The following is an 18,843-nucleotide window of genomic DNA, read 5'->3' as shown; positions in this document are numbered from 1 at the left end:
TGGTACTTGTGTGGGATCCATTTCACATGCTCTTCATAAGTAAGCAAATCTTCCATCTAACAAAACCTCAACCACACAATGGGCCTTGAAAATTAAAGACCAGTAGCAATTGAAATTTGATTAGTACAGAGAAGAAATGATATTGAAATCGGTTAAACTTTTTCTTGGAAAAAAGTCTCATTGAAGGGCCAGATTAAATTCACCCACAACCAATTTCATTTTTTGTTAGGAAATTGAATCTAGTCACTATCCTATGAAATATGGGACATCATTTAACACCAATCTGTGCGTCACACGGGTCCTTAATAAATAGTCAAATAAAACAAGAATCCAAAGAACTGCAAGTATAGCTTAGACGCATAAATAAAATTCCTAAATAGAATGTTCTAGTAACCATGTCAATTGCCAAATAAAATAACAAAAAAATTTAGGGCAATACTCCACATATCCCCCCCCCCCCTCATAGTTTGGGGGTTCTGTCACTTGACTACCTAAACTTTTTGGACAATCCCTTCCAAACTTTCACCTGACTATGACATAAACCACTTCATTAGCATTTATTTCACCAAAGAAATGATGGAATACGCCTGTATGTTTTATTGGATATTTTCAAAACCCTAAAATGGCATTTTTTCTTGATTTGTAGGATGATTTTACCCACTTGGATTATCAAGAGTAGTTGGCTAATGTCTAGTTTAAAGTTTCCAGTTAAAAGGACTGGATTATCAAGAGTAGTTGGCTAATGGCATTTTTTCTTGATTTGTAGGATGATTTTACCCATTTCTCATAAATATTGTTAAAAAAATTATTTTCAATCAAGATCTCCTAACTAAATATCCAGTCCTTTTAACTGGAAACTTTAAACTAGACATTAGCCAACTACTCTTGATAATCCAAGTGAAATACAAAGATTTCAACTAATCTAGGCCATGAAAATGGAATGATAGATGAAACTAAATATATGGTTCACTGATACATCAGTGTGTACAAGAACGTGTTACACTGATGGAGGGAAGGGAGATCCATTATATAGATAGCCGAACCATGCAAGGTGGTTGGGCAAAATTTCAAAAATTTTCTTTTTCCCTTCCGGAAATTGTATTCTCAGTTTTAGAAAAACTGCATTTTTCAATAATCATTCTTGAAACAAGCCAAACTAGATCTGTTATCAAAATAGAGGGAGGGTTATACCTAATACAGAATCTACAAATGTAACTCCCAAAGTAGGTGTTCACGCCCAAAGAGGGTACCAAATCCTACCTCTACTGAAAATGGCGCAGCTTGAGATGAAGTAGGATCAACAATGCATTCATTTAACAAGAACTGCAATCCTTCAGCAAGGATCAAGCAAGGGAGGTGAGCACAAATTCAGATATGATTTTTCTTGCAAAAATCAAAATCAAGATCCAATCTTGATCAGTCCAAGAATGGAGATCGAACAGGGTATATAGCGGCAAGAGCAGAAGGAAAGGGAGAACTGAAAGCAGTGTGTAACCTTTTAGCAGTTCACCCACCTCTATTTAAATAGATCTTAAATAGCTTATCTCCTAATCTGATTAGGAATTTCTTAATCCAAATCTCTATTTGGATCTAGACCCTTTAAGTGGATAAGACTTATCCTCTTATCCTTATCTACTAATTTAAACTCAGATTTGTCCATATTGATTAATCATATTAATCTTGGGCCCTAGGCCCATTAAGTAAGTGGGCTCTCCTCCCCTTTTAATTGCTGGTTAACTTGGCTCTCCTTGTATGGCGTGGGACCCTAACATTGATCTTCACAAAAGCCATATGGGTTCAACCTAGCCTTTGTTACAAGGCCCAGCCGAATTCACTATTAAACACAGTGAACCCCTGAACCCATCAGTAAGGGCTCTTAACCGGCTCAACATTTACACTAAATGGTCATTGAGTCCAACTACCTTATGAAGGCCCAAGGACTATGGTCTTAAGTGAGATTAACCCACCAGGTATATAAGCCCTAAATTGTCTTATACTTAACTTCTCAGCCCATAATAATCAAACACTGCTCAACAAAAGAGGACTTCTCCCTTGACTGCAAGGTACAGTGTCACACCTGCTCAGGATGGATCCCGGGAATTAAAACCTTTTGCATATATATATATATATATATATATTGCATGTATGTATGTATGTATTTATTGCAAAACAAATCTCAAACAAGTTTGAAATCAACTGCCGATAGTTTATGTTTCCATTTGAAAGAGTGCAGTCATCGATCATTCATTTTGTTCGACAAAGATGCTGATTTTGTCACTATGATCATCCACTTAGGTGAATTCTTAAACTGCCTTAACATACCCAGGTTTTGAGCCCCGCTAAGGATCTCATTGATTGGTATATCAAAGATACCACAATCCAACACCTAGTATAGTACCATAATCGAATCTAGGGGTCAGGTGTAACTTTTCAGTTTTGCCCATTTGTCTCCAATGTTCAGTGCATAACTCGAAAATGGTCCGGTTCAAAGTTTCAAGAAAACCCACACTACATGTGCTTTGGCTCTAACCTGGTAGCTGAGACAAGCTGCCCCAACCGACTTGGCAGCACATTAGTGCTAGCCTTGGTAGGATAAGCCTCCCCTGGTCTATCCAATGGCTGTGAATATTCTAAATTAACACGAGTCTCATAAGTGTTCAGCTTAAGGATAATTACACAAAAACATACCAGATATAACATGAATCAATTATGTATTTTATTCATTTATAATAAATGTCAAAAGTACATCAATCTGATTGGAGATATTGGCATATACTGTCTAACAATTGATGCATGTTTTACATTTAAATTGTTATTAATTCACTTATACAATTATTTTATGTACCAAAAGAATTCTTTGAAAGTCGTAAAATTTTGTATTTTGTAATATATATTGAATGACGTTCAACCAAATCAATTTCACAAACTAAAATTTTAGCTACTCAATCATCTATTTGATTCATAATTAAGACATGTAGATAATATAGGGGGTGTTTGAAATTTGTAAAGTCTTATTATGTGGATTTTCAGGCAAAGCTTGGTCTTTTTTTTTCTATTTGGCAATTAAAGACAGTGAAAAGACTTATACCCTAAAAAACTTATGGAAGCCAGAAGTGGCCAAAGATCTTGAAGCTTCCTGGGTTTTGTACATAAAATCTTTCATTTAACAACTTAATAGATCATGGTAGAATAGGTTAGTTACCAAATGGTCTAGATCTTTAAAGACAAGATCCCCAAAACCTCATTGTGTCTTTTGGCCATCTAAGCTATCCGAAGATCTTTCTAAAAGACTTGTCAAACGACAGTTAAATATAGGATTTGAAGGCGATGATCTATCTAAAACAAAATAAATAAATAAATTTGAGGGCTTTTCTTTTCTTTTAACTTTTTGTCTCTTAAAACCTGATGGAGGTAGAAAATCGGCGATCCCTGCTAGTAGTGGTGATCTAGAGCTCGAATGCAAAAAAGCAGTGTCAAAGGGCCCAAGTGGATGTTCTGGGCAAAGAACTCCAGCGCTTAAGTCAGTAATTATCCAGTTTTCTTAAGTGATAAAAAGTATGAGTAGGAATCAAAGAGTAAATATGCCGGTATGTGAACGTACCTTGTGAGAGTAGAGGTTTACCCTTATATATAGACCTTAAGGCTTAGTTGAGACGTGTTCAGCACATTCAAGCTACTGATGACTATGCATCTGCTGTTTACGGGATGCGCCCACATGGCACCACATGCGTCTTTATCCGCTTCCCCGTGAAGCAGGGCGAGCGGGTTTATCACTGCCAGGTGGGCTTCGCGCTTGTGCACGTCTCGATCCAGCCATGTCATGCATACAGAGGAGAGAAAGAGCGCCCATTTAGGTCAAAGGCATACTGAGGTAGGAGAGGTCCCTCAGGTCACAAGCTACCCAGGTCGAGTAAAAAGGTCAATAACACAGTATGGTTGAATCCAGGCTTGTAGGCCATTCTGTCGAAGTGCTCTTAAGTCAGGTCAGAGTTCACTACGACTTCCTAAGCTGATCTATCGAGGTGCCTTTAGGCGAGATACTGTCACACGTGTTGCCAAGGTAACATAAACTATTTCCATCACTACGTGGCAGAATATAATTGGAGGGGAGTATCATCTCTCATCAAAACACATGGCGTTAAGATAGGATAAATATTTAAGGAGAATGCTATGTTCAGGTTAAACGAGAAAAAAGAAAAAAACTCTATATATATGTGAGTAAAGAATTCTATTGAATAGATTTATTTTAATTTTTTTATTTACTTATTTTGTTACTGTCAATAAATTCTGCAAGAGTTAGTAGGGTCATTCGTTTAACTCAGAAATCTAAGAGTCATGCATACTGAGAATCATCATCATCATGACTTCACTCCTTTTGATTGAGAATTCTTTTATTTCTCCTCCAACTTTTGCTTGAGAATTCAGAATAACTGAAATAGAACATAGTTTATAGAAAGAAAGAAGACTAAAGACAATCCATCTTGGCCAAGATGGTATAATTAATGGTAATACCTCGTAGAGAAAATAAATCGAATCGAAATATTGAACAAAACCAAAATACAACAGAAGAATTAACTGAAATTAAAAACATACTTTTGACGACCTGAGGTTTTAATACCTCCTCTTGGTATCATTTATTATTATTTACATTAGGTAAGGTTTTAAAAACTGGTTTGGAAACAGGCCATTGGCCATTGATTTCCACGTCAGACTGTTTGATCTGAATGGATCAGTCCTTTGACATCTTAAAATTAAAGAAAAATAAAAATAATTAAAATAAAATGGCCTGAAAACCATTATATGGTTAAGCAATTCAACCATCTGGGTTAGTGGTTTATTGATCTATTCAATGATTTAAAGGAAAAAGTAGGGAAAGGAAAGGAAAGGTAAAGAAACCTTTACAAACCTTGTATAGGTTTCGATACCTTTCTTTTCCTTTTCCTACCTTATCCTTCAAACCAAACATGGCCTAAATGTGCAACATTATTTTAGACTTTGGACTTCCGAAGGATTCTCTCTTATAGTGGGTGACTCAAAAAATAATTCAGTTGGGCCTGGGCTCCTTCCGCCAAACTTTGACCAAAAAGATACATACATTATTGCATATGTAAGAAAAGCCAAGTTGTGTGGGTAAGTTCTAATTCGCGTTAAAATGTTTATTTACCTAAGGTGAAACTGTGATGGTAAAACCTTAGGCCGACAGGCATGAGAATGTGTGTTGATGAAGTCTGAGCAGGGAGCACTTTGCAAAAAGAAAATGTCAAAAGTTAGGTCTGTAACTGTAACTCTGTATCCAATCCACCCCTGACCCCTCCACAGAGGCATGAGCCTGATACAGTCTGTCCAATTCCAACATATGACCTTTCAAGTGGGTCCCTTATATGATATAGCCACATAATTAGGAATTTTTATGGATAAAGTCCCTACGTGACCCAATTTTGTAGCCCTTTTTCTTTTACATTTTATATCCTTCATAGATACAGGTATAATTTGTTTTACGAGACTTAGGTAGTGTTTGGGACCGATGTCAATTTCTTTGAATTAGTGCCATGTATCAGTGATTCAAAAATCGCTGATTATTTTGGTGTTTGGCTAATTTCTTAGAAATCATGAGATCAGTTACAAAATGATTATTAAAATCGGGCTGAAAAGAGAGATCGGCAAATTTGATAATTCTTCTTTTCTGACCGATTCTCATAATCACTATCAGATCATAACCCATTCCTGAGAAATCGGCTGACATAACAGCAATAATACCAAATACACAATTTCCTTGATTTCTGATAAATTAATCAATGATCTCAAAAATTTGAGAAATCTCATCAGAAGAATCAGCATCGGTCCCAAACATCTCCTTCGATGTGGAACAAAGAAAAGAAAACAAAAAAGATACTTTCCATTTATATTTTGTATATATCAAAATGGAATATAATGGTGAATTAATTAGAAAATATTGTGAAACATTAGTAGCATATGGTCTCTCTCTCTCAAGTGCTTGAGTGACTTGAGAGTCACACCTACAGAACAGAACAGGACAGGTGGTACTGTCGTACACTGACTGTTTTGCTTTTGTTCACCTCCCCAACCGATTTCAGTTGGACTAACTCTATAGTGCGTGACTACAGTTTACAATTAGAGGGTTTGTTGTCGTTGCCTGTGTTGTTATCTCTCAGTGTAGAAAAAGGGCGTGAAGTGTGATATCCATGTTCGTGCCTGTTAGGCTTCTGGGAAGTAGTTCAGTTCAACCATTATTGATCCTGATCTCAGTCCTTTACTCCACAGTCTCCAATTGCAACTTATTAGTGAAATCCCATTCAACTGGGTTGGATGTTCTGTGTAGTATTCCTCATTGACTCATGATTCAACAAATTGCCACAGCTTGAAATTTGGCTTCAGTTCCAACCACCTAACCCCATTTCCTGTCATCATTTCAGTGGAAAGCCCACATCTATAGCTAAAGCTAACTACTGTATTGAAAAATAGAAATCAGCCACATGGAGATAATTAACATGTGGTTGATCCTATCCAGACTGTCTATCATATAGAGGACACATTGGATTGGCCAAATATATAATTGCACAAACCATATGCCCTAGAATATTGTATTGCCAATTTAATTTCTTAACTATTAATACTAATTTTTTTATTTGTATTTTGGGAAAATTATAGATAAGTATGCTATAATTTGGAGTTATTAACACTTAAGGACCTCGACTTTTAAGTATCACACAACTAAGTACCTTAAACTTTCAAAAATCAACACCCATGTGTGCCTACAAATATTTCAAAATCCCAAAACCATCCTTCAGCGCTTTTTTTTTTTTTTTTTTTTGAGTTTTACCAGACTGACCTTGCATCTAAATCCGACCCATTCTCCCAAACTAGCTCGACAAATTCATTATCAAGGCTGCATAGAAAGAATTTAATATGGGCAATTTGGTAATTTTACAACTCACTGCAATGTGGGTGTTGGATTTGAGTGTTGATTTTTGAAAGTTCAGATTGTGGCACTTAAAACTTGAGGCCCTTAAGTGTCACTATTCCTATCCCTAAAGTACAAGTACCTATCTATAATTTTCCCTTAAATTTTTAATACAAAAAATTTAACAGGTTATAATGGTAGGTTTATTTTGTAATTAAACATGCAAAGTGATATTGGATAATAAATTTTTTTATTCCCAAAAATGGGTGGAGAGAATTACTATCTCCAAACTGAGTAGGGTTCCCTTTTCTTCTGTTTTACACAATCAAATCCACTCTATGAATATAAAGATAATAAGCTAGCTATAATAACAAATAAACTTAGAGCATTCATTATATGTTTTTGGAGTAATGTAACTCAGATACCACCACTAATTAATAGCGTAAAATCCATGAACATTTTCATTGTTCCCATCTGTTCAGTTTGTAATTAACCTATGTATGAATTGCTTTTTACACAAAAAAAAAAGGAAAAAATGATCCATACTTGGATGAATAACCAATTATAAAAGACTGAATCAACGGTTAGAAACAAGGATTATATTGTTTGGTAAATAGTCCACTTATTGGATGGTCAGAGGCACCCAATCAATCTATCTTTTATATACATAAACCAAAAAAAATTCAAACTATCTTTTGATTTAGAAGATCTAAATTGGGTCTGCAACATTGTTCTTCAAATTGAAAAGAATGTTTAACCAATTATCTCAAAAAGAGTGGGGTCATCAATCTGACTACTTAGCTGAGTTATCGAGTCAAAAACCGACTGAATCCTATTGGGTATTGGACTGTGATGTCTAGATCACAATCGGCTGGCACCCGAGTTTAAGTTGGTGAGTCTCATCTACCGATTGCAAATGCCAATCACCAGTCAAAACTGGTCGACTGGTCTTTAGCCCGATTCTGGTGCAAACAAGCAAATGAAAGGAAAGAGACCTATTAATAAGTTACATAACAATCGACTAAAATTACAAACTAAAATTGGTTTTTTAGGCCTTAATCCAAACTGATTCATCAAAACTAACAAGAAGGAATTAGTAGAGAAAATTGATCATGAGATTCCAAACAAATTGTTGATCGAGAAATTAAATCTACAGAATACATGCATGAATCAACATCCAGCCAGCCCAGCTGTTGAAGGCCCTGTAGCCCTCCTTTCTGACTCCTCTCCATCTCATCTAAATCTAAAAGCTGAAAAAAAAACACTCTGCTTTACATTTGTATTATACTGTTCATAGCATTCTATGATCTCATCATGTCGAAGAAAGAAGACAACACAATACACGCATAAATCCAGAACGAGAGAAAAGAGAGGCAGAGAAAGACACAGACGGTTGGACTGGCCTGAAGCCTGAACTAAAAAACGACAGCTTCAAACAGTCGTTGTCTCGGTAAGAAGAGTTACAGAGAGAGACACCATTGCAGATCTTCTCTTCTCCATTACAAGCACCCCAACATATGTGACAGTTTAGAATGTAAAATATTATTATATAAAACTAAGAAAAAAAAGGGTGAAAATGGTAAAAAAAAAAGCGTCAACCTCTCCACACACTCACTTACACTCAGAGAGAGAGGATGCTGCGTAAGCAACTGACGAGAAAGACGATTCCTCTTTCATCATTGTAGGCTATCATCCCAAGGCTGCTTCACATCAGTAGTGATTAGTGACGTGAGATCGTCCCAGCTCCAGTAGCTCGTCGAATCCATGAAACCACTTGTGGTGGGCGTTTGCCAAAGCGGTGTCGTGGGCATTGTGGTGGTGTTGGTGGTGGTGATGGTGGAGTCCTCGGCGGTTTCGGCTTCTCCCGTGTAACTATTGTACACATCTGATGGTTGAAAGCCACAGGTGAAAGAGGACATTGAAGTGGGGTTGTCGACGAAGGAGCTTAAGCTTGTAAAGGGGAAGATGGGGTTAGGAGGCAAAGATAACGGCGAACCCAGTAAGCTGTCACTGCTGATGTTGATGATTTCGCCGTCGTCGTTGCTGCTGACCTTGTTAGTATAATCCTGCTGCGGAGACAGAGGCAGCGATGACGAGGTTGGTGGATGAAGAAGCGACTGGTAGAGGATATCAGATATACTTCTGGAATCACCAAATGGAAGAGGAAGATGTTGTTGCTGCTGCAACTGCAACTGTTGTTGAGCTTGAATTGCCAGGTTGTTTGTAGTATTACGACTTACACGGCCACTGGTGGAGGTGGTAGGATTCGCAGCCTTACCGGCGGCGGTGGTTGTTGTTGTGGTGGTAGTATTATGGGTGGTCTTGAGCCGCTTATTCTTACGCCCACCACCAACTGGAACATTGCGTAGCGTGCCTCCTTTGGTCCAGTGCCTCCTACAAGCCTTACAGAAATGGCGTGGCTGCGACCGATTATAATTGTTGTAGTAACAGAACTTGGTGTTTGTTGAATCACACCTCGGACACTTCAGCGGTGTCGACTGTTGTTGCTGTTGCTGTTGCTGCTGCTCTTGCCTCACCTGAGGCGACTGAGGAGGCTTCGAAAGATCCAAAGCTCCGGGCTGCAACAAGCCATGGCCCCAGTCCAGCACCAACCCATCAACAGACACTTGCTTCGAACTCAAACCCATGACTTAGAAATTAAAGAAGAAGACCAAATTAATTGAAATCCAAGGGGCAATCGATCGAGTACTCTTCTTCTTCTTCTTTCCTGTTTGATCTAAAACCAATCAACTCTTACCAAAAAAATAAACACTAAAACTAACCCTTGGATCGAGGAGCGAGAAGAGAAATATGTGTGAAGAAGAGAAGGCAGATGAGATTCTTGCGTTTAAGCCAAACGGAGGAGACCCAACAACACTGCACGACACAAGTGGATGATGGAGCAAAACAGTTGGAAATCTGATGAGAAGCGAGCATGTCGAAAATGTCTAAATCCTAATCTATCTGTAAAGGGGTGAGAAGCAACTCAAACAAGATGAGCCCAATCCCACTCTTATGGTCTGTTAGATTTGTGAATGATTTGAATATTTGTGTGTGGGGACTATCAACTATGGCGTGATTCGACAGGAAACCCTGCTTACAGACATGAATTGGTCTCCCCTCTCTATCTCTCTATATAGATACATAGTAAATGGTAATAGCAGCCTATCACTGTTTATAGAATAATAGAGGCTCTAGTTTATCTGGCCACACCTAACCAGGCCACCAGAGTTACTTAGTCCTTAAGGTGAAGGTGGAGAAAATGGGGTAAGTCTATCAGAATTTGACACGTGGATTCATGTTCCCACACCGCCCCTAGTGCCTCCCATTCCTTCTTGTTTCCTCACAAACTACCATCGTTTAGATTTTTAGTTAATTATGGCTACGTTTGGATAAGTTTTTGCTTTTGAGCCCAAAGCAGAAAGCTTAAAATTGGTGTTTTGTAATGGGTTTTTTGGGTTTCTAGATAATGAGAGAGAGTGTTTTTTTAGCGTTGGTGAGAACTGCTTTCAAAAAACATAATGATCTAAAGACAAAACGGTTTGAAACCTGAGAGCACAAAGCCTAATTGGGGTTTTAAAAGCACAAATCCTGAAGCTTATACAAACGCAACCTAAATCAACTGAGCTGAGCTTATTTATGAAAGCTGAAAGGATGGGACGATGTACGCTTGCTACGGTCCACAGTTGCATTCGGTATACTCATCAGCATTTTGTTAGTGGGTTACAACACAACGAGACAAGGAGAGAGAGACTGAGAGAGAAGACAGACTCAGAGAGAGAGAGAGAGAGAGAGAGAGGGAGGTCGGTGGGAAGCGATGGCCAGTGGGTAAGTGGTCTGGTGTGTCCACAGTGGGTGGGACCCTAGATAGAGGGGTGATGAGAGTAAACAGTTGTCAACACGTGATCTGAGGCTCTGGTATGGATGTGTACTATTTTTTTTTTTAACTCTCACTAGTGGCTGTGATCATACTTAACAGGTGATAACAGGTTAAAAAGTGAAGGTTACACACGTGTGTGATTGCAATGAAAATGTGGACCACCTGAGACTGAGAGGGAGCAGTATAATTAAGTGTCTGTTTGGGAGGGTTTTCATTTTTCACGGATTGGTATTCTAGTGTTACATGACCTGAGAAACCAAGAAAGCTGTGAAGTTATATTTGGTAAAAAACCAAAAAAAAAAAAATCGACATTTCCATTTCTAAAGCGACTCAGTCAATGCAATTCAACCGAAGCCCCCTCCCAAACGGGCTCTAATGTTTATTAGGTGGGAATGTAGAATATTGACTGTAGCAATGGCAGCCTGGCCACAGGCCCAGGCCCACAGGCCACGGCCCTTCTCACCGATATTGATTAGGCTTCTGGCCGTCTAATTTGACAATGTTCTCTTTTGACAATTTAAATATATATTATATAATCCTTCCCTAATATCTACCCTTCACACAGATGGTTAGCCTGATTAAATTAGCTTCTTTGGAACTACTTCTGAACTTACATTTGCACCTTGTTTTTCAATTTCATCAATTGTTAAAATCCCAATCAACATTTTGGTAGAAACCATGAAAGTTGAAAGAATTGATTAGGGTTCATTTTATTTTGATTACATTGTTTTTGCAATAGAATTTCCAGGCAAAAACTAAGTTTTTCTTTGTATACAGTGAAATATATTAAATGTACATGTCATGCCCATATACTTGGACAAAGCTAATTTGTTTAGTTGAGTATGCTCAATTTCTTATATTCGTAATACAAGTAACAATTATACACTTTGTATTGCTGGCTAGTTTTTTTTGACAAAGTTTCAGCCATTGGGTTTTTGAAACCATCTTTCAGGGAAAAAATGCAAGGTTTGTGTTATCATCGTCGTTGTCATCGTCGCCTTCTCCCAAACTACATGAATTTGTTAAATGAATTCTGAGTTATCATTCCTTTTTTTTTTCTCATATTCATTGTTAAATTAGGAGCATTCCAATCATTTTTTATTATGCCCAATTGCCCATTAAAGTTTCATTTCTCATTACTTTAATCCATGTCTTGATTGGTCTGTCTCTAGATATTCCGGCCCCTTCAACTGGTAACAGATTATTTCTTATACCTTTTATAGACCATCTTCTCTGTAAGCATTTGGATATACTTTTTCTCATTTTATCACTTATTGAAGCTATACTAGATTGCTTTGAATGTAAAGTTTGCATATAATACTAAATTTCTTTTAGTCTCAATTTGGAAGGAGTACAAATACAAATATGTAGAGTGCAAAACTTTGTATTTTGTTAAGCTAGCCAACCTTATGAAATGAAGACCTTTCGTAAGCTAGTTCCTAGAATTTATACCAAATATGAGTGCTAGTGATCAATCAAAAAAATGGTCCATTGAACCTGTCTAGGGTCCTCACCAGATGAGCTGTGTTTTCTCCGAGAGAGAGAGAGAGAGAGAGAGAGAGAGAGGTTTCTACTTGAATGGACTGTTTTTGGATTTTGAGAGGATGAGAAAGTTGGTCAATGGGATTTTTGTTTGACCAAGATACTCGTATTCTTTTTTTAGATTTATATCAAATTTATGGAAAATTTATTTTCTCTGGTAGATAACTAACTTTTGCATCGGGAGGAACATTGCTAATACTCGTATGAGACAAAATTATCTCTTTTAATAATGGATTTTTATGACTAAAATGATCATTGCCTTATTTATCTGGAAAATGAAAAAACATGAATAAATACACTTATTATTTACCCAAATGAGTGCATTTACCTGAGTAAGTAAGTTCCTGAAAAAAACAAACGGGTCAAATTATTTTAAAAATATTTTGAATTGAACAATACAATTTGTTATTTCTGTATAAAATATTAAATTTGATATTCTCACACATGCATTGTGGGGCAATAAATATTTATTACAAACTTGTATTCATCAACCCAATAGCAACATAACTCCGTTGCACCAATCACCCGCTTAAGGTTTGGAAAACAAAATAAAATGTCTGTACTTCACATGTATACGAGCGGGAATCAGTTACCGGAGATTTGGTTTGTGAGGAGGGAACATGTTAAGAAGACTTTCAGTTCCAACCACTGTTCAAGGCCTCAGGATCTTGTCATCTTGACCCCTAAATTGGACCAAACTGCGACCCAGCTGGTTAACCATTCACAAATTTCACTTGGAGAATCAATGTCCATACATTAGAAAAAAAAAAAAAAAAAACAGGTGCCGCGAGTGTGAAATTCCGTTGTTGGTCTAGCTGGGTATTATAAACAAATTAGCAAAGATTTCTAATTAATTTATTTTAAACACATTCAGATTCAGGGAACAGAGGAATGAAAAGTCAGTCCGAGACTGAAAACACCAAGGTCGGTCGGTCGGTCGGTTAGATAAAACTAAAAAGTGGTAATGGCCTGTTCTCTCAGGTCCTATTTCCACCACATTCTATATATTCCTCCTTGTCGTTGAAGGCGCGCTCAACCTGGACCGCTTCCACTTTCAGAAAACGACCATAGCTTAACACTAATACCCCGTTTGAGACTTGAGAGCGTTTATTTTTAAGCATTTATCAGAAAAAAAAAAAAAAACTTATTTTAGGCGAGGACCACACGTAGCGGTATTAATTAGACTGGATTTGGTTTAATCCGATTCAGCCCAATTTAAGTCCATTATAAATGGGCTAGGTCCAATCTAATCCAATAAATGTTTTGGACTAATTTAAACCAGTCCAATCCAATGTTTGGATCGTACAACCTATTCATATTCATTTTGATTTGGATTAGTTTCAACCTAAATCAAGTCAATTGACACATATTTTTATTTTATATCAACGAATCAGATATTGGTTAAATCCAACTAAATTCAATATAAATTTATTATGAGACGGGTCAGGTCCAATCCAATCTAATAAATATTTTGGACTGGATTGATCCAATCCAATATATCTTGTTGTTGGTCTAATCCGTTCAAATTGATTTGGGACTGGACGGATCCAATCCAAAACCAGTACATTGACACTCATAACCACACCAAATAAGAATTTATATGTATTCAGGAAATAAGTTCAAATAAGTCCTTTTTACAGGAAATAAACCCGTTTTGAATAAACTCTTTTTTTTTCACGTTTTAAAAACAAATGCTTATTGCGTTTCCGACACGTCTTACCCCACTACCTAATTTTCAAAATACCTATATTATCCCATTTGAAATAAGTGCTTTTTCATGAAACGCTTATTTAACCAATAAGCACTTCCAAACGACCACTATGTCAAATAATCAAGATTAATGTTAATTACTATTTTTCATCAAGACCTGTAGCCCGTCACCTGCACAGCTGCGGCATCATTTCTTTGAATCTATCACTTTGAAAAACGAATAATTTGATTGAAAACACAGCAATAAAGCGACGGCCCACCAGAAACTTCTGACTCCTCCTTTGACTGATTGTAATTAATTAATTAATCAATTAACTCTTGCCAATTTCTTTCCTGTAGTGTAATCAATCCTGTTCCTGTTCCAGGTGAGCGGCAGCCAAAATTAAATGGGAGGTGATTTTCATTTATTATTGTGATTTGTGATGATTGATGAAGAAGAAACGTGAAAGATCTAATATGGGGACCACGTGTCGCTGCATCGTGGTAGTGGGCTCCACATCGGTCCACTACTGATTCTGATTGACAACGATTCTTCGAGGCTAGCCGTGGGCCGTGGCCCCCACCTCTCCCCCAGACCCCAGTCACCCGGTCTTTTGCTTCAAATTTTAAAATTGGAGGATTTTGATGCTTCCCCCTGTTTTTCACTATTACTATGAATTAAAATCATGAATGAATAATAATATGGAACAAATGATATAGCGTGTTATGGGCCCCGCCATCGCTGTCCACCCGGAATTACCACACTTTGTTCCTCGTGGACGGTGATGGTGGGCCCCGGACAGGACCGTGAATCGTTGGGCTTCAGGCCTAAAATCAAGGCTTTAAGGTTTAAATCCAAATTTCGGTTATTTCCACGTACATACAAAATTTCGTTGCTTCGTCCGTAAAAGAAAAGTAACAAATCAATGACAATGAGACTGACTGAGGCTTACCATATGAAAACAAAGCAAAGAAAGAAATTAGGAATTTTGGGGCTACAAATGAATAGGATGTGATTCGATTTGAATCCAATATGATTAAAGCCGGATTTGGATATATGTGAAATCTGATCCATTACATATAAAATATATACATTTTTATTATATATAATATTAATATATATGATATTTATTTCTTGCTTTATTATTATACATAGAATTATAATTACAGTATTTTAAAATGTCTAAAAAAGTTAAATTGTATAGTATGGTATCGAATTTGAATTGAATATCCATTAATTTAATTTTTTTAATGTATCGAATTTGAATTATAATTTATAATGCCCGAGCCCGACCGATTATCAGATTCAAATCCGCCAGATTTCTTATCGGACAAATCAGATACTCCCCAAACCAAAGTTCGATCATTTGCAGCCCTAATTAGATTCCATTTAATTGGTCATTATATTATTGGGTTGGATCCGACCCGCCACCCTATTAGAGGAGTTAAAAGAAAACTCTACGTATAGGTAAAGATTATTTGATTAGCCACTTTCCACATTACGATTGATATTGTCAGTCAAACTGAACGGCTGCTGAACCCTCCATCAGAAAAGAAAAAAAAAAAGCACTGGCTTCTGAGTTCTGACGTGTGTGCCCGTCCACCATTTGATTGACCAGACCTACACCACACGATCTGTGCACTTATTCAACCACTTCACTAGACTAGTACTTATTACTTAACTAATTTGGTTTAGTGGATCCGGGGCACCCGTCCGGGTTATTTACCCTACAATTGGTGGCTATAAGTTCATGTCTGTCCATGGTGGTCAGGTACAGTTTTCTCTAGAACACACTGACTTGTAGCCATCATTGGAATTGGAGCAAGTGGTAGTTAGAGAAGCCTATATATTCATCATCCATTAACCAGACCGGACCCAACCCACCTCCCACCTCAGGGACAGTTCCTCCTAATAGAAAAAAAGAGAATGCCTAAGTCTAGCTAGGTTGGGCAGGGTTACCTAGAAATGTCTCAAATCTCCACCACTAGAAATCCAGCCCAGGCTTCAATTGGATGTCTTGCTTTCCATCTCCACACAGATTTGACCCAACCCGACCTGCCACCCTGGGTCCATAGTCCATACCCATCAATCTGATCATGGGTCATATGTATTGTACTGAAAGGGAGAGTGGGTGTGGGTGTGGGTGTGGGTGGGGTGGGGGGGCTGAGACTCCATGATGGAACTCAGAGACCGTAGGGCCCTACATGTCTCCAATTAGAAATGAACAAGTGAATAAATCAATCCAATAAAAAAATAAACAAGACGTTTGCACGTCATATTTCTTCTCGAATCCTTTGTTTTTTGGGTGGTGGCGCATGAGGACCAAGTGGGCCCGGTCCATTTGAGAATATGTACAGCCCAACGTGATTGATGGAGCCCAAAATACCCAAACCAAAAGAAAAACCTAATATACCATTGATTGCACGACTAAAGTTGAGGGAGGGAGTGACCAACAAAGGAGTAGGGAAGAAGCAACGAATATCGAAGTAAGTGACAAATCTAAGTACAACACGTCCCCATTTCACTTTTATAATTTATTTCTTTTTCTAGCCAAACACAGCCTATTTATACTTATCACCCAGCACTACTTAATATATATTAAGGAAGAGAAAATTTTCTTGCTTTGTTTAATTTCTGGTGTGGGTCTGTGCCCCGTCTTAGGCGCATTATTTCATGCATGCACCATTAACGAGCTTGTCATTCCTTCGGCCATGGTTATAATTAAAGAAAAAAAATGGAATCAAGTGGAAGTCGCACGAGGGGTTATGGGTTATTCAAATTAAACTGTTAACTTTCTTAACGAGGAAGATTTGTTCGAGATTTTTCCTTCTATTCTTCTCTTTTCTTTTCGGGTTATTCAAATTAATGAAGTCCATTAGGCCAACGTAAGTAGTGTGAGACGAGACGACTCTGGTTTTGATGGAGATGGATGGGTTCTAGTTCATTAATTTAGGTTTTCTCCAAAGCTAAATTTTATTACTAAGTCGACTTGGGCCGGCCCCGGCCAATTGTAGTTGGGTTCGAAGATAGACCAGCTAGACCCAAAATAGATGGGTGGCTAGTCAAAGTTGAAGACTGTAAATAGTATCAGTTTGTTCGAATTTGATCCCATTAAAAGTGACCCGAATTCAATCATCTGTAATTAGAACAAGTATGGATATACACCTATCGATCCAATAAAACGAGTCCAAAGAAAAACTTGTAAGTTGTAGCAAATCAATCGATATCATAAAAGTGATTGTATTTTTACTTAAGTATTGATGTAGCGCGATCTAACTCCTCCCTGCTGGAGGTGACTTGGCTTCCAGTCAGACGATGGACTAAGTTGATCTGTAAGAGGACGATCAGAGAACCCGGGGTGACTAGCCCAGTGATGTCACTCCAATGCTTAAGTCAATATACTTATTGCAAACTGTGAAGGGATGAGAGATCCATCATATGGATGGTCGAACCATGTAGATAGATTGGGCGAAATTTCAAAAATTTCTTTCTCTCCCACGTGAGAATCACATTCCCTATTTTAGAAAAGTGCATTTTCAATAACCAATCTTGAATCCTATACTAGACCAGATATGAAACCAAAAGGTATGAGAGAGAAATACTTGATACAGAGTAGTAGTAACTCCCAATGAAAGTGTTCACGTCCAAGGAGATCTCCGAAGACTGCTCTCACTGAAGATGACATAGTGTAGGGTGGAGCAGAATTAGTAGGGTGGTCCTTCAGCAAGAACATGATTCCTCACCAAGAATCTGATGGAGGGCGAGTGAGCATGACTTTCGGTCAGTTTTTCTCCAAAAACTAATATCAAAAACCTTTCTTGATTGCTCCTACAGGTAGAGATCGAACTGGCAATGGCGACAACAACAGGAGAAGGCAAGAGCAGAAGATGGCGTCAGTCCAACTAGAGTTGTCTTCTCTCTTGAATCTGTAATCTTGAAGGATGAATTGGGGTTCGCCCTCCTCCTCTATTTATAGCCTTAAAAAGAGGTTCTCCTAATTCCATTAGGAGTTTCCTAATCCAAATCTTGTATTTGGATCTAGACTCTCTTTAAGAGATAAGGATAATCCATTTATCTTATCTACAGATAAATGTCAACCCTCCTAATCTTATTAGGAATTTCCTAATCCAAATCTTTATTTGAATCTGGACTCTCTGAGTGGATAGGGATAACTCCTTATCCTATCTGCTGATCTAAATCCCAAAACCGTCCATTCTTTAATTAATCATATTAAACTAGATCGAATTGGGTTTTAGGCCCATTAAGTCCATGTGTTCTCTTATCCTCCAAATTGCTGCCCAGTTGGGTATTCTTGTATGGCGTGGGACACAAACATTGATCTACACATTAGCTACATGGGTTCAGCCCAACTCTGTTACAAGGCCCAGCCGAATTCACTGTAGGAGGCAGTGAACCACTGAGTCCATCACCATGTGGTCTTAATGGGTCTAACATTTACACTAAATGCTCATTGGGTCAAGCCACCTTATAAAAACCCAAGGACTATGAGCAGATACAAAATTAGCCCATCAGGTATTACCCTCAATGGTTTTACACTTAACTTCACAGCCCATAATGATCAAACACTGCCCGACAAGAGAAGACCTCTCCCTCGACTGCAAGGTAAAGTGTTGCACTCTCTACTCACATGGATCCAGTGAATTAAAACCATTTGCAAATATTTTGAAACCATATATGTATATCTAACGGGTTTGTCGAAGCCCTCAAAATTAGTACTAGTCCCACATTAAAATATTTGTAGTACAAGTGGTAGTAGGTCGAATCGCACAGGGAGCTAAATAGTAATCT

The 18,843-nt window shown here is 37.8% G+C and overlaps 1 protein-coding gene across 1 annotated transcript; it reads right to left on the bottom strand.

The window, feature by feature from the left end:
• Positions 1 to 7,484: 7,484 nt before the first annotated feature.
• On the bottom strand, positions 7,485 to 10,133 carry LOC148877835 (uncharacterized). The gene is made up of 2 exons (XM_088944991.1): positions 8,542 to 10,133; positions 7,485 to 7,884 (listed from the first exon to the last, which is right to left on the bottom strand). The coding sequence occupies exon 1, from the start codon at positions 9,568 to 9,570 to the stop codon at positions 8,599 to 8,601; it is 972 nt and encodes a 323-aa protein (XP_088801117.1). The 5' UTR covers positions 9,571 to 10,133; the 3' UTR covers positions 7,485 to 7,884; positions 8,542 to 8,598.
• Between the last annotated feature and the right edge of the window lie 8,710 nt (positions 10,134 to 18,843).

Source organism: Nelumbo lutea, chromosome 1 (assembly GCF_056320005.1).
Source record: "Nelumbo lutea isolate HS-2025 chromosome 1, American lotus-T2T, whole genome shotgun sequence".
Taxonomy (NCBI): domain Eukaryota; kingdom Viridiplantae; phylum Streptophyta; class Magnoliopsida; order Proteales; family Nelumbonaceae; genus Nelumbo; species Nelumbo lutea.
Note: the sequence above shows the minus strand (reverse complement) of the source record. Positions and strands in the feature narration are given on the sequence as shown.